Here is a 23,225-nt window from a genome sequence, read left to right on the forward strand (position 1 = left end):
GCCCACAATAACTCAAAGAGCTGCCAGATAGGAAGTGATAGGAAGTGCCAGAAGTGTGGCACCATGGGCCACTTTGCACGTGTATGTCGAAAATCGAAGGGGGACAAGCCTGTATGGAGAGCTAGACAGCACAATGACAACAAGCAACCCCCAGCTGTTCGGCGGATTGTTTCGGTCGCTGATGTGTTTCACATATTGCAGAGGAAGCAACATTCACCACGGATTTGTGTCCTAATGGTCGCATTCACATGTGCGTGGATTTCCGTATGTTGAACCGCCACGTCAAACGCCCTGTATACCCTCTCATCACACCTGCTGAGGCAGTCTCGCGTGTGAAGAACGCTTGCTTCTATACTGCATATGATGCGACCAAGGGATACTGGCAAATTCCTCTGGACGAGGCCAGCCAATCCCTTATCGTATTCATGACACCGTGGGTGCGGTTGAAATACTTGCGAGCTCCAATGGGCCTCAACGTGAGTGGAGATGAATATTGTTACAGAGGTGACATCGCTCTTGAGAGAATCCAAAATATGGTCAGGGTCGTTGATGATATGCTAACCTATGGACCGACATTCAATGAGCATGTTCAACAGGTGTGGAATGTACTTCTCCGATGTCGGGAACATGGCATCACATTGAACCCACAGACATTTCACTTCGCTCATGACAGTGTCAAATTTTGCGGCTACATCATTAATTGTGATGGCGTCGCATCGGATCCGGGCAAACTAAGTGCTATTGTGGACTTTCCTACACCTACCAACATCACTGACTTACGGTCATTCCTTTGTTTGGTTCATCAGTTGGATAGGTTTTCCACTGAGATTTTGACAGCTTTGGATCCTCTCCGGAGTTTACTGAAGAAGGGATCAGTCTTTGATTGGATTGCCGATCATGACAGCGCATTTCTTGCTACCAAGCGTGTTCTTACATCATCACCTGTCCTTGCGCACTTCGACCCTTCGTTACCTACGATGATACAGACCGATGCGTCTCATTTCAATGGATTATGATTTGCATTGCTCCAGCAACACGGCGATCTGTGGAAACTTGTTCAGTGTGGGTCTCGTTATCTCAGTGATGTCGAGTCTCGTTATGCGATGATTGAGCTCGAAGCTCTGGCTGTAGTTTGGGGCATGAAGAAATGCCGTCATTACCTACTGGGCCCACCCATATTTCAGCTTGTCATCGACCACAACCGCTTGAATCCATATTTAACACCTACACTTTGGACGCTATCCACGTCTGCAACGTCTGCAACGACTCGTGGGGAAATAGTCTCTCTACATGTTTATGGCAACGTGGAGGAAGGGATGTGAGCATGCCATCCCAGACGCTCTATCACGCCACCCAGTGGATAGCCCATTGCCAGATGATGAGGAGGTGGAGATACATGTTCAACATCACATACACCAAAGTCATCTTGGCGGCAGTAGCGAACGTCGATGATGGAAGTCAAGATCATCTAGGTGATCCTATACTCGATAAACTCCATGCGGAAGCACGACGCGATGAGGAATATTGCTTACTAGCTCAGGCAGTAAATACCAGCTTTTCAGCAAACCGTAGCGAGTCATCGCGAGTGGGACCATCGCCTCAAGGCTTACTTTGGGATACGTTATCAGTTATCAATTGACGATGACATCGTACTCTACGGTCAACGCATTGTCATAGCTCGTGCAGCACGTACGGAGGTATTGAATCGACTACACGGCTCACATCAGGGCATGGAACGTACAAAACGCCGAGCTCGACAGACTGTGTACTGGCCAAATATCAACAACGATATTGCCAACGTGACTCGCTCATGTCCTGTGTGTCAGGAGCGAATGGCCAGCCTTCAGAAGGAACCATTAATGAGCGATACACTACCACGGCGTGTGTTCGAGGAGGTATCTGCCGATTTGTTTTCCCATGCGGGAAAATCGTATCTGGTCTACGTCGACCGACTCTCTGGGTGGCCATGCATCTATTTTTTCATGCGTGACCCCACGTCGCGTGACCTCATCCGAGCTCTACGGTTATTCTTTGTGGATCTGGGTGTTCCAGTTCGTCTTCGAACCGATGGCGGCCCACAATTTGCATCCTATGAATTCCGAAAATTAATGGACCGTTGGGGAGTCACATGGTGTGGCAGCCGTATTGGATTGAAGGAAAATATTAAATAATTATATCTCTGAAACCGCTTACCCTATCGATGTGAAATTTTATAAATATTATCTAACACCATTGTTGCATATAGTTTGAAAATAATGATGTCGTAGGTCACGTGGTTTGGCAGCCACCTTCGATAGAAAAACGAACTTTATCTGATCAACACGAAACTTCACAAATGTGAGCCCCTACCCATATATATGCAGAGTGTACATTTTTTAGGGTCATATGTCATGTGGTAGGGCAGCCATATTATCTTGAAAGCCACTATTTAAAAAAAAAAAAACCCTTCTCTGAAACTGCTTCATCAATCGATGTGAAACCTGTCATGTCTGGTAAAAATGTGATACTTGAAAACAGCTGAAGGGATTTAAATCAAACTTGTTTATTTTTAGGACAGTGAACGATGGCATCTACCCGTTGTGGGACAATGTGGAGGCATATTGGTTACACAGTCGCATTGCTCTAGTTTGAACTTGCATTGCATTGCTGGATCGACACATATTTGTATATTGTGTATTGTTGAGCAAGGCTGATCTGTGTTTTGGTTTATCCTGAGTAAAGGATCTGCATTCATTTTTGAACTTGCATTGCATTGGTGGATTGGCATATATTTGCATACTGTGTATCGCTGAGTGAGGAGTGTAAGGTTGCGTAAGCACTTGGATAATCTCGCTCGGTCATATCTGGCTGCTTAAACGGCGTGACTCGCCAAGGGAACGTATTGACCTCCCGATTATGTCAATTAGGACCTCCAGAGCAATAGGCTGTACCCCGAGCCCTCTATCCAAGGGCTAGGTCATAACATTCGAGAATAAACCTGTTTGGTTATAAAAGCTATAAGGTGCTCGTGTTTCTCCTCCGTCCTGTTCATCCCATCATTCCTTCGGCATTCATCCATCAGCGAGGGGACGCGCTATTTCTGTGCACGTAGTATTTTATAAGATGTATGAAATGACAACTTATGGAAAAAAAAAAATCAGACTCACTCCTTGTGTTGCATCTCCAGCAGTCTTTGGAGCGAACGCCACTGTGGTCCTCTGCATCCCACACCCGATGGTGTTTCAGCACCTCCATCCCTGGTGTGCCACATCAGACATGACCTCATCAAAATGATGGCTTTGTATGAACCCTGTGGTGGTATGCACCCATATGGTTGAAATTGAAATTTATAGTTGGAGGGTCCACTCGAATTTCTTCCTCCTGAGTTGTTATTTACTTTTGAAGGTTTGTAGTTGTGCTGTTCTTGTCCGCAACAGGAGTATTGCCCTGGATGACTGGTGGCTTTAGATTTTCAACAGATGTCTGGTGAGTGTCAGAGTCAGTAGTGGTGGATTTTTGGGAGCTCATGGTCATATCCGTAAGGCTCTGCTCGATGGCCATCCGTAACAGCTCGTCCTCGCTCAGGCTCCCGTACAGGCTCAGGTCGTCAGCACCTATAACCCTGCAGGCCTCTAGGCCCGTAGGCCGCCACGTGCCCATCGCCATGGTCGTGCCTACGTAAACCTGTTCAACCTCATGGGATAAATGGTCATGTAAAGGATATCAGCTTCATCTGTGCACCCCCGGCATGTACCGACTTGTTCTTGATAATATGACACAATTTTGATGCAATATATAATATTCTCTCATCCCACAAGTTCTTCCTTTCCTTGCCTCTTAAGTTGTGCATTAGTGAAATATCAAACAATTCATTCTATTTAATCCTACATCATCTCAAGCATGTCCATCACAGAGAAATATATATACATGTATGCATTAAGCAGTTGGTGGCTACAACACAACACCATGACTAGAAAACATCTCAAAATGACAAACAAAATGAAAAATGACATTAAAAAAAAAATTATACATTTTATGAATTTGTGTTCTCCATATTCCCATGGCCATGATAAAGGTTTGTCGAAGATTTATGACAAAAACTCAATTGGTAAAAATTGGTAAAAATGTTATGGCCTGGACAGACAGACAGAAATGCATATATATATATACACACACACACACACACACACACACACACACACACACACACACACACACACACACACACACACACACACACACACACACAAAACAAATATACACACATATACAGGTTGTTTCAAAAAGATTGATACAACTTTGACTTCCTGCCATCTCTTTGTTTTTTTACCTTTACCGTTTTCCTTTTCATGGTTTGGTGGTGTTATCGTGGTATTTGTTCCCTGGGATTTCTAGCTCCGTAGCTCACCTATGCGATTGACAGTGGAGCAGAAGACAAAAGTGGTGGCTCTGTGGTTTGAGACGAAATCAACAACCACAACAACATTTTCTGGAGGGCAGAACCACCTGAGGAGATCACTGCAGGGTACCTGAAAGGGCCTAAGGTCACATGCTTCTGCGCCTTCAATGCTAGATGGGGAATGCTAGGGCTTTACTGGTTTGAGAATGACAACAGCAGGATGGTGACGATCAACGGTGAGCGCTACTGGGCCGTGCTCCAGAAGTTCCATAATGATCTAGCCCAAATGGTCATCCCAAACCAGCTCAACATGACCTGGTTTATGCAGGATGGTACACCCCCACATACAGCTGGTGACACCATCACTTTCCTGCAGCAGCTCTTCAGAAACCACCTCGTTGCCCTGGGTACCCCTCTGTCTCCATCAACTGCCCTGCCACACTGGATGATCTGAAGCAGGAGGTGTCAGACTACCTCTAGGCAGTGCCACATGAGACCTACAGGAAAGTTGTACAGAACTTTGGAGTCAGGATCAATGCCTGTCTGAACCGTGGAGAGGCACACATCGAGAACGTCAATTACAAGGATTTTGCGTAAATCACAATTTCAGACCTTGGCCTCTCACTAACTCTAGCAGTGACTTACTGCAATAACAATCAGTGATAGAAAATACCATGTCATAAGCTTTCAATAAATGTTTGGTTCACGTTCCTGAGGTTTCTGTTTCTTTGTAAATAAACGTTTAAAGTTGTATCACTCTTTTTGAAACACCCTGTATACACGCACACACACACTCACACACACACACACACACACACACACACACACACACACACACACACACACAAACACACACACACACACAATCTAAGTTTAGCAAAACTGTATGAGTGGTGTGTAATATGTTTAACTAGAGCAATGCCACTGTGTCGCCAATATGCCTCCGCATAGTCCTTGCCCGTGACAATGGGTAGATGCCCTCGTTCACTCTCCTAAAAATAAACAAGTTTATTTGAAATCCCTTCAGCTGTTTTCAAGTGTCACATTTTTACCAGATAAGACGGGTTTCACATTGATTGGTGAAGCGGTTTCGGAGAAGGGATTTTTTTTTAAATATCGGCTTTCAAGCTAATATGGCTGCCAAACCACGGGACATATGACATCAAAAATGTAACCTCTGCATATTATGGGTAGGGGATCGCGTTTGTGAAGTTTCGTGGTCATCGGATAAGGTTCATTTTTCTATCCAAGATGGCTTCCAAACCACAGAAACACGCCGATGTCGTAATTTTCAAACTATATGCAGCAATGGTGTTAGATGACATTTGTAAAGTTTCGCATCAATAGGGTAAGCAGTTTCTGAGAAACAATTATTTAATATTTTGCTTCAATCCAATATTTCTGCAACACCATGTGACTGATGATGTTTTCGTGATCAACTTTTAATCGCCATGTTTAGTAGATGACACACGTAAAGTTTTGAGTCGATCACTTTGGTGGTTTGGAAGAAGATGCTTTTTAAAGGTTTTAGGTTAAATACAATATGGCTGCCAAACCATGTGACATATGATGTTATAAATTTACTATTCCAAAATAAATGGGTCATTGATCATGTGCATGCAATTTCCGATTTTTAGGTTAAGGGATTCGATTAAAACATTTATGGCTGGTATACCACTTCACCTATGATGTCATCATTATCATGATTTTGTTCCCCATTGGGAGAACTTGACAATGTGCCAAGTTTCAAATTTTTCCAATCAGCAGTTTTTGATAAATATTTATTTTAATTACTTGAGTTTAATCCAAGATGGCTGCCATACCACGTGACCTATGACGTCACAATTATCATAAAAACATTCGACAGGGGTGTCGATCCTACTCTCAAAGCTTCGTCTCAATCGGACATGTGGTTCCTGAGAAAAACGAGGTTTAGCCCGTACGGACTAACAACCTGAAAACATAATGCCTCCAGCCACCTTTGGGGGCGGAGTCATAAAAATCAGTGTTTTGAACTGCTTTGAAGACCTCTAGCATAAGGCTTGGTCTGCAATCTCCAAGACTCACCTACATGTAACATTGTAAGAGCAAATCGTCTTTGTGCCATGATAAAATAAAAAAATAAAAAAGAGAGATAACTACGGATAATCGTCTCAATAAAATACTGACGTGTTGATACATTTCACATGCCACTATTGAGAAAAGGTACAAAAACAATGAAGTGCAATAACTAACGGGCATATTGTCCTCGGTAGAGATAGCTCTTTGATCCAGTGGTTGAAGACTTCTTTCTTTCTCCAAAGTCTGGTTTGCGTCTGATTCCCTGGACTACTCACCATCACCAATCACCGCTCGGCAAGCGTGGTGAGTGTACCAATCACTCCCCAACAAGAGTGTGGCTTTCATTTGAATTCTACTGAAATGGGATGAATGGAAGTTTAATTTTAATCTCAAAGAGATTGAGTGGCATTCATCTTTAAAGAGAGCTGGAAGGATGGCCTGGGCCCTACAGGTACTGTTACGTATTACCTCCCCAAACCCCGGTTACGGTTTGGTGCACCTCAGAGTCTCGAGAGGGAATGCGGCAGAAAGATTTGTTATTTTGAGTGTTCTAATAATCCATGGTAAAACCACACCAATGCAATTGTAGAACAAAACAAGTAATTGTATTAAGAACTCTCACATACACAATAATGACATTATTAAAGAAAGTACAATGAAAATGTCACTTGCATCAAATGAACAATACAAATGATGGTACCATCATTCCCCAATGCTCTCAAAGCAATGAACTCACGATACGACAAACGTGAGTGGAATGTAACATTCCCCAAAGTCCGTGCACGGATCCCCACGCTGGTTGAGGCCGTGCAGAATGACGAGAACAGGCAGGTATCGGCACGGCGGCGAACAAGGAGTTACGAGGTGAGAGGTCGATATGGGAATTGAGCCGATATGGAAACCAACGGCAATCAACACGGTGATGTCGATATGGGAATCCCAGTGACAAAACAAGATGCACCAAGCAGACAGTCTCTTCGAAGACAAAATGGCATATCAGCATGTAATGGAGGCGCTGGCTCCCTCCAACAATAACTCACACTTGGTGATAAAACCTGAGACGCAGGTTTAATTGCACTCACAATATATGACGATGTAGCGGGCAATCCCTTTCCCGGGAAGCCTCAACTCATTCGCGACCAATATCAAAAAAGTCCGCTCGCAGCCCCGACGCGACTCTACGGCTGTATCTCTCTCATGGCCGTCTCAATGTCTGCCCAGCTCCTCCTTCTCTTCCGGTTCCTTTGCCGCGTTTTCCTTTTTCCTTCCCATACACTTCTTTTCTCCTTTGTGAAAGGAAATGAGATTTCCTTCTGTTGGATTTGCTTTCCAGGAGACGAAGTCCACTCGCAGCCTTCACATTTCCTTTCTCATTTCCTTTCGGTTTGTGAGAGACTTGGGCCAAGGTGTAAAAGAAGAAGAACTTTCAAACTGGTCTCCCTCCTCGAAAACCTGTTGGCACATTGTTAAGTCTGTCGCTGGTGTATGCTCCCCTTCCATCTCTTCCCTCTCTTCAAATGGCACCACAACCGATTCGGCTCGTGGGAAGGCCGAATGCCTCAATTCTGTGTTTGCTTCCAAATCTCTCACTCTGTATGCTTCCCTGTTGTATGCACCTGCTCCTGGACTCCATGTCTTTTGCACATGAGAAGGTAGAGAATGTTATTTCAACACTCATCTCTGACTCTGCAAATGGACTGGGCGACATCGGCTCACGTGTGTCCTAAAATCCTGCTCTGCTGCTCTAGCACTTCCTCTCTCTGTCCTTTTCACCTTGTCATTTGCACTAGGTCATCTTCCATCTGCTTGAAAATCCACCAGCATCACTGCATTACATAAAAGGTGCAAAAATGGATCCCTTTAACGACAGACATATCAGCGTACTACTTCCAATCATCAGCAAGGTCTTGGAATCCATCATCGCTGTTGATATGAAATCCTTCCTTTTCTCTAACAACCTCATGTCAGATCACCAATTTGATTTCAGATCAGGTAATTCCACCCTAGACATGCTGCTTCTACTCACCCAACAATGAATGGAGGTCCTCAATGTCAGACATGCGTTCAGGGCCATTCGTCTAGACATATCTCGTGCTTTCGATACAGTCTGTCATCCTGCCTTACACTCCATACTCTCTGCCTTTGGCATCCAAGATAAGCTCCACACATGGTTTATTGACTTCCTCTACTCTTGTAGCCAACGTGTGTCTTCCAATGGAATCCTTTCTTCTCTTCACCCTGTCAAGGCTGGAGTGCCCCAAGCCAGTGTTTCTAGTCCCACTCCTATTCCTAATCTTCATCAATGATCTCTCTGAATCTCTAGAAAATCCTCTATCTATTTGCCAATGCCTCCTCCCTCTACCATGACAGGTCGGTGGTCTCTCTGTCTTGTACCTCCTCTTTTCTGGTCTTGCACCCTCTTCCCTTTCCGTAATTTGTCCCCACCCCAGGTTCCTGTAAGGCACACACAGTCCACCATCAACCTCCTTCTGTGAAACGACCCAAATCAACGATGACTTCTCACCTCCACTAATTTGTTCACCTGTGGAACCAATTTCCACAATCTATTGAATCTCATTCTTCCCTCTAGGTCTTCAAGACAGGTGTTCTCCACCATCGTAAATCATCCACAATCCAAAACCTGATCTTTTCTACCCTCGTTAAGCCCCCCCCCCCCCCAATTCCCGCCCCACCTCACTCCCTCCTCCTTCCATATTTTCACTTTACTCTCCTGAGAGATTCCTTCTTTATCCATCTCATTCCCCCTTCCCCCCATGCATCCTCTGCTGCCCCCAATCCTCCCCACAACCATTGTTTATCCAAGTCTTCTCATATATTGGCCTTCAGCTCTGCTGTTGGCGTTTCCCACTTCTCTCAACTTTCTTTTATCCAAGGCGCGGAAACAGAGGGAGCCCCTAGTGTGTGCCCTCCCGCGACCCCCGACCTTTCAACAGTGACCGTTTTTTTCATATGTATAAACGTGTAGATAACCGAAGAGTTTTCATCAAAAGTTTTTTCATTAGAGAACGCATTTTCAAGTGCATTCGAGCATTCTTTGTTACTCCCGCCAGGGAGTAATGCATTCGATCGTGTGTGTGTGTGTGTGTGTGTGTGTGTCTGATGATCCATGCAGTCGGGAAACTACTCAGTTGCTTACGGGTTGACGTTCTTGCTTAAGGTGGAGAAACTATGTTTGAGGTTTACAATTTAATTAAAGTTGAATATGGGATGTTGTGAAATTAACATCATTTACAACAATCCTTTAAATTATTTAAGTTTAGGAACAACCGATACTGTACAATTAATTGTGTGTGTGTGTGTGTGTGTGTGTGTGTGTGTGTGTGTGTGTGTGTGTGTGTGTGTGTGTGTGTGTGTGTCTGTGAATGAAAGAGAGGGATAGAATTGTGAGGAACAGAAATGAAAAAACGAGATGTGTGTGTCTGTGTGTGTGTGTTTGTGTGTGTGTGTGTGTGTTCGTGAACAAGATATCTGGAAAAGTTCTGAACGGATTTGGATGAAAGTTGGTGGGATGATTGCCCTTGGGATAAGGAAGAATTGATTAGTTTTTGGTGAAGCTCAGGATATTATTCCGGATCCAGGAATTTTTTGAAGGATTGTTTACCATTGGAAGATAGGGCTCATTTTTGTAAACATTATCTTCTATATATTCTATATTTAACATTGTGATATGAAAATAGTTTTCATATTTGTTGTAAATGTAGTTTAAACTCGTGGTTATGCGTTAGAGCGGTGTATTTTGTTAGCAGCGTCGTCTTCAAGGTCCTTTTTTTTTCTTCTAATAAAGACATATTCTGTCATTTTAAAACCACCAAAGTGTGTATTCGGTTTTCCCGTTTCATAAAATGTATCGTTTGATACGTATAATGCTTTAAAACTGTTTTGTTTTTGTTTTGTTTTTTTTGACCTCAGATTCAGAAGAGATATCAACATTTACCTCAGCGAATGTCAATCGCGGTGTCAGTATTTGATGAACTTATAAAGACTTAGGTGAGTTATAAGTGTGACAAGCATGTGCACGGGATTCTTCCCAAAAGAATGAGTGTCGCATTAGCTTGTACAACTTAAAATGAGCGAGTTTGTTTTCACGTTTGGGCCAGTTTTACATGTTGTATTGTAGCGGCTGCCGCTGGGGTTTCACAATCGCCTTGCACCTATCAAGGACGCGGAGCGATCACCATGCCGGGCTCGTCCAGGACGCCCGGGCAGGCTCGCCCTCAACTTGCCAGGCCGCAGCCAGGACGCTGGGCCACGCCCCCTGGCGCCGGGCCTGGGCAAACCCCCTGGGTTAATAGATATATATTGCTGACCGATAAACGGGTTTTCAGAGTGCCTGAGTGTTTGATTTCAATAAAGCAACTCAGATGAATTCCAGCTTTTTGTCGCGTCCATTCTTCTGATCGACGTGGGAGCCCCAGCTCCTTCATTGGTGACCTATCGACATGGACACGGCAGTCGCCCTTAAACTGCCTACCTTCTGGGAGGCTCACGCGGCGGTTTGGTTCGCACAGGCGGAGTCCCTGTTCGCCCTGCGAGGCATCACGGCCGACGACACCCGCTTCCACCATGTGGTAGCTGCGCTCGGGTCGGCTACAGCGGCCCGCGCCCTGAGCCTCCTCGAAAGCCCGCCAGCCGCTGACAAATACGGCGCGATTAAAAAGCTTCTCCTCGATGCTTTCGCCCTCCCATCGGCGGAACGCGCACGGCGCCTGCTCGAACTGCCTGAGCTCGGCGACACGCGCCCTTCCGAGCGAATGGACTACATGCTTTCACTGCTCGGCGAGCACTCTCCGGCATTCCTGTTCCGGGAGCTGTTCCTCCGTCAGCTGCCTAACCCGGTACGCCTCGCCCTGGCAAGCACGACGATCACAGATCCCCGGGCCCTTGCCAGAGAAGCCGACAAGATCTCCGCTGCAGGACGGCGCATCGCAGCGGCGACATGGGACCCACCGCCGTCCGACGCAACAACCATGGCGCCCGAGCACCCGGCACGGTCGACGGCCGAACTGCCGACGCAATTGGCGGCCGCTCTACCGTGCCGACCACCTCCACCCGACCAAGCGTGGTGTTACTATCATGCCAGGTTCGGACAAAAGGCCCGGACATGCCGACACCCGTGCACCTTCGGCAGGCCGGGAAACGGCCGGGCCGGCGTTCATTACCAGCCATGAGCGCCGGCCATACGGGCAACTTACTGTTCATCACGGATAAAGCGTCCGGACGGCGCTTCCTGTGCGACACCGGCGCCCAACTGAGCGTCATACCCGCCTCTGACCAGGACAGGCAATCCGCGGTTTGCGGCCCCTCCTTAGTTGCGGCCAACGGATCGACTATCCGCACCTTCGGCCCGCGCAACGTCACCCTCTGCTTCGGCGGCCAACGCTTTGCTTGGACGTTTGTAACCGCCAACGTGCCCGTGGCTCTGCTAGGCGCCGACTTCCTCTGCGCACACGGACTGCTGGTGGACGTCCAACGGCTTCGTTTAATCAACGCTGAAACCTTCAGCTCCCTGGTATGCACATTGAGCAGCTCCGCGCCGACCGAGCTGGCATGCACCGTCCCGTCGGCGAACGAGTTTGCTCGCCTGCTCACGGAGTTCCCGGCCCTCACGCGGCCGACGTTTTCGGCCGTCGCAGTACGGCATGGGATCGAGCACCACATACCAACCACGGGCCCGCCGGTCTACGCCAGGGCCCGCCGCCTCGACCCAGCCAAGCTCGCCGTAGCGAAGGCCGAATTCGACGCGTTGGAGCACCTCGGCATCGTGCGGCGCTCCGATAGCGCGTGGGCCTCGCCACTGCACATCGTGCCAAAGCCGGGGGGTGGATGGCGCCCGTGTGGCGACTACCGCCGTCTGAATGACGCTACCACCCCCGACAGGTACCCGATCCCGCATATCCAAGACTTCTCCGCCCGTCTGGCGGGACGGGTCATTTTTTCGAAAATTGATCTCATACGGGGATATCACCAGGTACCTGTCAGGGCGGCCGACGTCCCTAAAACGGCAGTCATCACGCCGTTCGGCTTATTCGAATTCTTGCGGATGCCGTTTGGTCTCAAGAACGCGGCTCAGGCGTTCCAGCGCTTGATGGACGGCGTGCTGCGTGACCTGCCGTTCCTTTTCGTTTACCTGGACGACATCCTCGTCGCCAGCACGTCCCGGGCCGAGCACCTCCTCCACCTCCGAACACTGTTCGAGCGCCTCAGCGAGCACGGCCTCATCGTCAACCCGGCCAAATGCCACTTCGGCACGACGGCCGTTGATTTTTTGGGCCACCACATCACCAAGAACGGGGCCGTGCCGCTGCCAACCAAGGTCGAGGCCATCACCACGTTCCCGCGTCCCCGCACCATAAAGGCCCTGCAGGAATTCCTGGGAATGGTGAATTTTTATCACCGCTTCGTGCCCCGCGCTGCTCACCTCATGCGGCCCCTCTACGACGCCCTCCGGGGCAAGCCGGCCAAGCACGACATCGCCTGGTCCGCAGCAATGGATGCGGCCTTCCAACGCTCAAAGCGGGCCCTCGCCGACGCAACACTGCTCGCTCACCCGGTGCTCAACGCTCCCATCGCCCTCACCACGGATGCCTCCGACTACGCGGTGGGCGCCGTACATGAGCAATGGGTGAACGGGGTTTGGCAGCCACTCGCTTTTTTCAGCCGGCAGCTCCGGCCGAACGAGCTCAAATACAGCACGTTTGACCGGGAGCTCCTCGGTCTACACCTGGCCGTCCGCCATTTCCGCCACCTCCTGGAGGGCCGACCTTTCACGGCGTTCGTCGACCACAAGCCGTTGATTTACGCCATGGCCAAGGTCACGGAGCCATGGTCGGCCCGCCAACAGCGCCACCTCTCCGCCGTGTCGGAGTTTACCACGGACATCCGGCACGTCGCCGGCAAAAACAACGCCGTGGCCGACTGTCTTTCCCGGGCCAGCGCGAACGCGGTCCACCTGGGCGTGGATTTTGCGCTTATGGCGGCGGACCAAACCACCGACTCCACGGTGCAAGCCCTCCGGGCGGCGGACACGGGCCTCCGCCTGGCCGACATCCCCTGCGCGGACACTGTCCTGCTCTGCGACGTCTCCCAAGGCCAGCCTCGCCCCATCGTGCCCGTCACCTGGCAACGCCGCATCTTCGCCTCCCTCCACGGCCTTTCCCACCCGGGCCGGAAAGCTTCCCAGAAGCTGGTGTCGGCGCGTTTCGTCTGGCACGGCCTTCGTCGGGACGTCCGGGATTGGACCAGCGCCTGTACGGCCTGCCAACGGGCCAAGGTCCACCGACACACCCAGGCCCCGCTGGCACCTTTCACCGTGCCCGAACGACGTTTCGACCACGTCAACGTGGATCTGGTGGGCCCCCTCCCCCCGTCACGGGGGTTCACACACCTGCTCACCATGGTGGACAGGACCACCAGGTGGCCGGAGGCCGTTCCCCTCGTCTCCACCACCACCGCCGACGTGGCGCAGGCTTTCATCGCCACCTGCGTCGCCCGCTTCGGCGCACCGGCGGACATCTCGTCAGACCGCGGACCACAGTTCACCTCCGAGCTGTGGGGCGCGGTCGCCCGCAACCTGGGGGTCAAGCTCCACCGTACTACGGCCTACCACCCCCAAGCAAACGGGTTGTGCGAGCGATTCCACCGCTCCATGAAGGCCGCGCTCATGGCCGGCCTTCAAGACGGCGGTTGGGCCGACCGGCTGCCGTGGGTCCTTTTGGGCCTTCGCACGGCCCCCAAGGAGGACCTCCAGGCATCCACCGCCGAGCTGGTCTATGGCCAGGTGCTACGCGTCCCGGGCGAATTCGTGCCCGACGCTACCAGTCCCTGGTCCGCAGCTCACCAGCGCTTGGACCTCCAGGAGGCCGCCCGACGGTTTGCCCCCGTGCCGACATCCCACCACGGTGACTCCCAGTCCTACGTCCCCCCAGCACTCCGCACAGCGGAGTATGTTTTTGTGCGTCACGACGCACATCGGTGGCCACTCCAGCCGCCGTACGACGGGCCCTTCCGGGTGCTACGACGGGACGACAAGTCGTTCGTCATCGACATCGGCGGCAGGTCGGACCGGATTACAGTGGACCGCCTCAAGCCGGCGCACGTGGACGTCGACCACCCACCACGGGTGGCCCTTCCGCCGCGGCGAGGCCGCCCCCCGTCCACGGGGCCCCCCACTCGACCGCCCACCACCTCACCGGACCCCCTCCCACGACCCGCCAGGGGTCGCTTCGGCCGGGTCATCAGGACCCCCCTCAAGTTGACCCTGCCGGTGCAAGTCGATTCTGGGGGGACGTGTGTAGCGGCTGCCGCTGGGGTTTCACAATCGCCTTGCACCTATCAAGGACGCGGAGCGATCACCATGCCGGGCTCGTCCAGGACGCCCGGGCAGGCCCGCGCTCAACTTGCCAGGCCTCGGTCGGGACGCCCGGGCATGCCCGGGCAGGCTCGCCCTCAACTTGCCAGGCCGCAGCCAGGACGCTGGGCCACGCCCCCTGGCGCCGGGCCTGGGCAAACCCCCTGGGTTAATAGATATATATTGCTGACCGATAAACGGGTTTTCAGAGTGCCTGAGTGTTTGATTTCAATAAAGCAACTCAGATGAATTCCAGCTTTTTGTCGCGTCCATTCTTCTGATCGACGTGGGAGCCCCAGCTCCTTCAGTATCTCTAAGGAATGAAACGAACGTTTTCCTGGCTTACAATTTTATTTGAAGTCACACATGCCTCAAAATACACTCACTTATATAGAATTGAACGCTGAATCCGAAAATGTAAGTGAAATTGCCTTGTTTTTTTTAAACATTATCTTCTATATTGAAGCGCGGTGCTACGCGCGCTACTTGCTTACCAAGGAGGAAGCGGACAACGCGGTAAATCAAAAGTCTTTATTGAAAGAGCCCTACTGTAGCACTTAGGAGCTCGGGGCTGCGAGCCCCGTGTATATCCCGAGGCCACGCCTACCCCTCGGGCGTGGCCGACGCCCACTTGGTGCGTGGAATGATGCCATCACGCCAGTGAGCTTTCGTGTCCGCCACACGCGCGCCCCCATAATTCCCGCGCACCTGGAGGGCCAGTTTGCAGGGCAAACGGATGACCCGGCCGAAGCGCCCTCTGGCGACTGGCGGCATCCGGGGTGCAGGAATGCCAGCTGGGATGCCTCCGGCTGCACCCGGGATGGGTGCAGGACCGGGGGGCGGCGTGCCGGCGGGGCTGGGCGGTGCCGGGGGTCTGCCCGCAGGGGGGCGGCCCCGGCGCGGGGGCCGAGCCACCGGCGGTGGGTGGTCCACGTCGAGGTGGGCCGGCTTAAGGCGATCCACTGACGCGGTCGGGAGTACCGCCGATGTCCAAGGTGAAATGTTTCACCCCGGTCTCCAGCACGCGGAAAGGCCCGTCGTACGGGGGGCGCAGTGGTGTCCGGTGGGCGTCGTACTGGACGAAGACGTACTCCGCCGTGCGAAGCTCCGGGGCGACGTGCGTAGGTGGGTGCCCGTGGTGCGCCATCGGCACCGGGGCGAACCTCCGGGCTGTCTCCTGCAGTGCGCAGCGCTCCTGCGCCGCGGACCATGGTGCCGTGGGGTCGGGGAGGAACTCGCCCGGCACCCGCAGAGGTTGTCCGAAGACCAACTCCACCGCGGATGCGCACAGGTCGTCCTTGGGCGCCATCCAGAGGCCCAGCAGGACCCAGGGGAGCTTGTCGACCCAGCCGCCGTCGCGGAGGGTGGCCCGGAGCGCGGCCTTCAATGAGCGGTGGAACCGCTCGCACAGGCCGTTGGCCTGGAAGTGGTAGGCCGTGGTTCGGTGCAGCTGGACCCCGAGCCCCCGCGCGACCGCCCCCCAGAGCTCCGAGGTGAACTGGGGGCCGCGGTCGGACGAGATGTCCGAGGGGGTGCCGAACCGGGTGACCCAGGTGGTGATGAACGCCTGCGCGACGTCCGCCGCCGTCGTCGCCACCAAAGGCACGGCCTCCGGCCACCGGGTGGTGCGGTCCACCATTGTGAGGACATGGGTGAAACCCCGCGAGGGGGGCAGAGGTCCCACCAGGTCCATGTGAACGTGGTCGAACCTACGTTCCGGCACCGTAAACGGGGCCAATGGGGCCTGGGTGTGTTGGTGCACCTTCGTGCGCTGGCACGCGAGGCACGTCCTGGTCCAGCCACGGACGGCCTTCCGGAGGCCATGTCAGACAAACTTGTCGGCGACCAACCTCTGGGAGGCCTTCGTGCCCGGGTGGGACAGGCCGTGGATGGCGTCAAAAACCTGGCGCTGCCAGCCCGCGGGCACGATGGGGTGAGGCCGCTCGAGGGAGACGTCGCACAAGAGGGCCGTGCCCGCGCCGTCGAACGGCACCTCGGTGACGCGGAGGCCCGTGACGGCGGTCCGCAAGGCCTGGACGCCGGGGTCGGCGGCCTGGTCCGCCGCCATCCGGGCATAGTTGATGCCGAGGTGGACTGCGTGGGTGACGGACCGGGAAAGGCAATCCGCCACTGGGTTGTCCTTCCCCGCGACGTGCCGGATGTCCGTCATATATTCGGACACGGCCGAGAGGGGACGCTGCTGCTGGGCCGACCACGGCTCGGTGACCTTGCCCATCGCGAAGACCAGTGGCTTGTGGTCGACGAAGGCCGTGAACGCACGGCCCTCGAGCAGATGGCGGAAGTGCCTGACCGCCAGGTGAAGCCCGAGCAACTCGCGGTCGAAGGTACTATAACGGCGTTCGGGCGGGCGAAGCTGCCGGCTGAAGAACGCCAGCGGTTGCCAGGCACCACGCACCCATTGCTCGTGCACCGCGCCCATCGCGTAGACCGAGGCGTCGGTGGTGAGGGCGATCGGTGCATCGGGCGCCGGGTGCGCGAGCATGGCGGCGTTAGCCAAGGCGAGCTTCGCGCCCATGAACGCCGCGTCCATCTGCTCGGTCCAGCTAACGTCACCTTTGCCCGGCTTCCCTCGGAGGGCTCGTGCAAGGGGCGCAGGAGCTGGGCGATGCGGGGCAGGAACCGATGGTAAAAGTTTACCATGCCCAGGAACTCCTGGAGCCCCTTGATCGTGCGGGGGCGCGGAAACCCCTTCACCGCCTCCACCTTGGCCGGTAGGGGGACGGCCCCGTGCCTGGTGACTCGGTGCCCCAAAAAGTCGATGTCGGCGACGCCGAACCGGCACTTGGCGGGGTTCACGATGAGGCCATGCTAGCCCATGCGGTCGAAGAGCGTGCGGAGATGGCGGAGGTGCTCTTCGCGGGACGCGCTGGCGACGAGGATGTCGTCCAGGTCGATGTATACGAAATCCAAGTCGCGCAAGACGCTGTCCATTAGTCGCTGGAACGCCTGAGCCGCATTCTTCAACCCGAAGGGCATCCGAAGAAATTCGAAAAGTCCGAATGGCGTGATGACGGCCGTCTTCGGGATGTCCTCCGGCCTGACGGGGACCTGATGGTAGCCGCGTATGAGGTCCCCCTTTGAAAAGAAGGACATGCCCGCCAACCGGGCGGAGAAGTCCTGAATGTGGGGGACGGGGTAGCGGTCGGGGGTGGTGGCGTCGTTGAGGCGCCGGTAGTCCCCGCACGGTCGCCATCCCCCACCGGGCTTTGGCACGATGTGGAGCGGCGATGCCCAAGCACTTTCGGAGCGCCGCACGATGCCGAGCCACTCCAGCGTAGCGAACTCTGCTTTAGCTACCGCGAGCTTCGTCGGCTCAAGGCGGCGTGCCCGGGCGTAGACCGGTGGCCCGGCGGTGGGGATGTGTTCCACCCCGTGCTTGACGGCCCCCGCCGAGAAGGTGGGCCGCGTGAGGGCCGGGAAGCCGGCGAGGAGGCGGGTGAATTCGTCCGCTGCCGGAAGCGTACAGGTCAACCTGGCCGGAACCGAACCGCTCAGCAAGCCGCTCGGCGAGCCGCTCGATGAGCCGCTCCGGGAGCTGCTCAACGAGCCGGGCAGCGCGCAAGCGAGTGAGCTGAACGTCTCGGCCTGGACGAGCCTTCTGTGCTTTACGTCCACCAACAGGCCATTTGCACACAGGAAGTCCACGCCAAGCAGTGCCATGGGCACGTCGGCAGTGACGAACGACCACCGGAAAACCTGCCCTCCGAACCGCAGAGAGAGGCAGCGTTTTCCGTATGTGCATATGGACGTACCGTTGGCAGCAAGCAGCGCGGGGCCCCGGCCCGCGGTCTGCTTGTCGGACGTACCGGCGGGAACGACACTCACCTCCACTCCCGTGTCGCACAGGTAACGGCACCCGGACAAGGTGTCCGTTATGAACAGTAGGCTGTTTGAACGGCCGGCGCTCAGTGCCACTACCGAGGGCCGGCCCGGGCATTTCCCGACCTGCCGAATGAGCATGGCGGGCGACACTGCCGAGCCTCGTGGCCGAACTTGGTGTGAAACCAGCACCAGGCTTGCGGTTTTTTCCGCAGCGGCGGAGGTGGGCGTGGCGTGGCGGCCGCCATGAGGCACCCCTCGGAGTAGGGGTGGTCACCCGCAGGAGGTTCAGCGGCCACGCGGTGCATCGCGTAGTAGGGGTGGTCACCCGCAGGAGGTTCAGTGGCCACACGGCGTGTCGCGTAGTAGGGGTGGTCACCCGCAGCAGTTTCGGGCTCGGAGTAGGGGCGCGCAGCTGCAGCCGCCGCAGCCCCGGGAGCTGCGACGGCCGCACCGAAACTCACCCACGTGTCTAAAGCCGCGAAGAACTTGTCGGCCTTGGCAGCGAGAGCTCGGGGTTCCGTTATCATGGAACTGGCCAACGCGAGGCATACTCGTGCCGGCAGCTGGCGTCGAAATAGCGCTCGGAATAGAAAATCCGGGGTTTCGTCGGCCAGTAGCGACAGCATATGGTCCATTCGGACCGACGGTCGCGTGTCGCCGAGCTCGGGGAGGTCCAGGAGGCAGTCGGCCCAAGCGTCCACCGTGAGGCCGAACGTGGCGAGGAGGAGACGCTTGATCGCCTCGTACCTGTGGTCGTCCGGCAGGTTCCTCAGGACAGACACGACCCGGGCGGCTGTGCCGGGCCCGAGGGCGGCGACGACGTGGTAGTATCGCGTCGCGTCGCCCGTGATGCGCCGAAGCTGAAACTGGGCTTCGGCTTGCACGAACCAGAGCTCGGCTTGGGCCTCCCAGAACTCGGGGAGCTTGACCGCGTTGTTTGCCATTGCTATGGCGTGTTCGGATGGTCAGCGACGGCTGATCCAACGTCGGGGTCACCAAATGAAGCGCGGTGCTACCCGCGCTACTTGCTTACCAAGGAGGAAGCGGACAACGCGGTAAATCAAAAGAGTCTTTATTGAAAGAGCCCTACTGTAGCACTGAGGAGCTCGGGGCTGCGAGCCCCGTGTATATCCCAAGGCCACGCCTACCCCTCGGGCGTGGCCGACGCCCACTTGGTGCGCGGAATGATGCCATCACGCCAGTGAGCTTTCGTGTCCGCCACAATATATTCTAAATATGTATTATTGCAGTGTCTGTCTTGTGTTGTCTTGTGTTGTGTTGTCACTGAACTACTCCCTCAAACTTTTGTGAAATCGTACTATTCCAACTTGACCCACGGCGGGAGTATGCGCTCTACTGAGTGGCGTTCTCGTTTATATTGAGAATAGTCTTTAGAATTTGTCAAAAACAAAACATCCACAAAAATGTTCCCCTTGCTCGACCTGGCAAAACTAAATTTTTCAGTTCAATGTAAATTTTCGTGCCCCCCAATGTAAATTTTTTGCACCCCCACCCCCCAAGGTGATTGCACTCCCCCCCCAAACCTAAAATCATGGATTTGTACATGGCCCGATTGCATCCCGAACCGTTCAGTGTACTCTTCCACGAGCCTCGACTATGTATACAAAAAATGATACCCATGAGTAATTTGTTTCACTTTCATGATGCTGGAGAAACGCAAGAAGAGAGAGTTATAGCTCATTGCAATTATGAAAATCGAAATATATATTGAAATATATAAAAACGATGATATAAAAAAAACAGGTATATATGTATATATAATTGACATTGTCAATCCTCGTCCGGCACGTCATCAAAGTTACGTCACTGTTGAACCACGTCACGTTCCTCGAACATCCTATTGTCGGTACGTCGTCGTACATAGATTTGCATTGACAGTCTTATTAGGTTCACAGCAAGTGATGAGAGAATGCGCAGTAGAAAGAACCAGGTAATAAATATGCAAGTTCTAGATCTTCAAGTGTCGGATTCAAAACAATATTCACAAGAACAAGATGTTTTTTTGTTTTGGTTCAAGTTGGTTTATTCTACCAAAAGAGATTAATATTTCGATTGAACTTCCCACAACTTGATTAAACGAGCAAAGAGCAATCCCCTCGAAATAAAATAACTGGCAAAAGATCTTCACGAAAGTTTTGAGTCGGATACATAATTTCCCTTGTGGCAAGTTGTAAATGGCGGACTTTCAGAAAACGTTGTGACATTATATAATCGTGGAGTGGAGACCAATACGAGAAAGCAAATGGTCCGTGAAATGCGTAAGCGACACTTACCTTTACGGGGACTTGTTTGCGCACCAGTAGAGAGTAAAAAAAAAAGTTTGCTCGGCCTTGAAAAGTCTGAACGAGTGTGCTGGTTGTGCCCATGGGATGCACAGACCTATAAGGGCGTTCACGTGGGTTACGGAACGCAAATAGCAGCACTGAGGTCCACAGAGAGATGCTTCACGCTCTGTTTTTCCCAAGCTTGGATGATAGTCTTGTGTGAGCATTAACAACTGTCCATCGAGTTTCCTCCAAATCCATCCATAACCTTTTTTTAGATTCTGCTCACAGACAGATACATGGACAAACAGATGAAAACATAACGTCCGTCCACCTTCGGTAATAACATAACAAGAGAAAAATGACCACAGTGTGGTCACCAGCTGCGACGTGTATAATCATGAGGATATCCGTTGCAATATGCGCTACCAAATTCGACCAGTCATTAAATTATACGCATGCACTACCGTCTTTTTGTCTTTGTTCCTAAATTTATTCTGGTTTCTTCAAACAAATCGCGATTTTAGTCCGCGATGTTCTTACCTCATACCAACGCACGTCCGAGTGTATGCGCATGCGCTATTCAATAATTACACCTAATTTGTGTCAAGTTCTGTGAAACGAGATTGATATGAAAACATTCATGTTGTCTTTGTTGCTAAATTTATTCTGGTTTCTTCAAACAAATCGCGATTTTAGTCCGCGATGTTCTTACCTCATACCAACGCACGTCCGAGTGTATGCGCATGCGCTATTCAATAATTACACCTAATTTGTGTCAAGTTCTGTGAAACGAGATTGATATGAAAACATTCATGTTGTCTTTGTTGCTAAATTTATTCTGGTTTCTTCAAACAAATCGCGATTTTAGTCCGCGATGTTCTTACCTCATACCAACGCACGTCCGAGTGTATGCGCATGCGCTATTCAATAATTACACCTAATTTGTGTCAAGTTCTGTGAAACGAGATTGATATGAAAACATTCATGTTGTCTTTGTTGCTAAATTTATTCTGGTTTCTTCAAACAAATCGCGATTTTAGTCCGCGATGTTCTTACCTCATACCAACGCATGTCCGAGTGTATGCGCATGCGCTATTCAAAAAGGCACCCCAACAACAAGAACAACAACGCGGTCCTCTCATAGAGCTGCTCGTCGCAGCTAAAAACATCATCGGGAGTGAAGGCGACTGATAAACACAGGATTACCGAGGACATAAAAGATCATTGGTGGATATTGGAGGGACCGCACGATGGTGATGGGAGGCAATTCGTACGAGTGAGAGAAAGGAGGAGCAAAGGTGAACATGGAGCTTTTATTTGGGGAGGAAAACAAAGGATTGTGAAACCCATAAATACTACATATGTATCTGCAAAAAAATAATCGATATATATATATATATATATATATATATATATATATATATATATATATATATATATTGTTGCGGTTTTTAGAACCTTCACTTTGTCAATTTAGTAGTAAATTTCCTTATAAATAACCCCTGTGTACATTTCCCCTTAATTGGCTGTTAAATGAAATAATTGCACCTTAGTTAGTCCACATTGCAACACGTAGCAAATCATAGGCCCTTTCGGAGTTATATCATTATTATGTGTTTCAGGTAAGGCCATGTGTCCAATAGTTGAATCTGCGTTGCATCAATCAAATAAGAGTAGGCCCATTTTCCATTCAAAAGGGTGCGAGTGGTTTTCCATTCCTGCAAGCCGCCATTGCCATGTGCTCATCTCGGAGAAGAAGGGGGGCGTGGCACCTCATCGTCATCAGAGGTGGAATCAGCCAGCCCTAACAGCCAATCAGCACCGCGGTGAGCGACCCAGTAGGCGTGCCCTCGTAGCCCGTGGCTTGATTTCGGGGAGGGCAATAAAAGGAGAAGTGAGGGACTGCTTATGCAGATGAGTGAGGGAGCACGTACCGAGCAGTTCTGTGGAGGGAGGCGCTTGAGTGTTGACCAAGTTCGGAGTTCTGTGGAGTGAGGAACGAGAGAGAGACGCTGCTTCAAACAGCCCCTACCGCGTGAACCTTTGAAGCGCTGCCGCGAGCAACCCCGCCGTGTGAACCAGAGTGCGGGGAGTCGGCGGCCGCTCACCTCCAGCCCTGCCGTTCTGCACGGACCTGAACCTCATCCTTCCAACCCTGTGGTCCCACCTTCTCCTTCCAGCCATTCATTCCTGCCTTCAATTCCCCATTAGTGTACGTGAGTTTGTGATGTTTGTATTGTCCCTGGGGTATAAGTTAAGCTTGTTCTAAGAATTGCACTGTGTCTTC

The 23,225-nt window shown here is 52.2% G+C and overlaps 1 protein-coding gene across 1 annotated transcript in view; it reads right to left on the bottom strand.

The window, feature by feature from the left end:
• Positions 1-21,016, bottom strand: part of LOC137434915 (ankyrin repeat and SOCS box protein 2-like) — a 58,311-nt gene extending 37,295 nt beyond the window's left edge. Inside the window, exons 1-3 of the mRNA XM_068128135.2 lie at positions 20,945-21,016; positions 3,377-3,672; positions 3,147-3,236 (exon numbers count right to left, since the gene is read on the bottom strand). Coding sequence (XP_067984236.2) covers positions 3,147-3,236; positions 3,377-3,645 — 359 coding nt within the window. The 5' untranslated portion in view covers positions 3,646-3,672; positions 20,945-21,016. The remainder of the gene's footprint in view (positions 1-3,146; positions 3,237-3,376; positions 3,673-20,944) is intronic.
• Positions 21,017-23,225: the final 2,209 nt, after the last annotated feature.

This window comes from Myxine glutinosa, chromosome 9, assembly GCF_964187855.1.
Source record: "Myxine glutinosa chromosome 9, kmMyxGlut1.1, whole genome shotgun sequence".
NCBI classification, from domain to species: Eukaryota; Metazoa; Chordata; class Myxini; order Myxiniformes; family Myxinidae; genus Myxine; species Myxine glutinosa.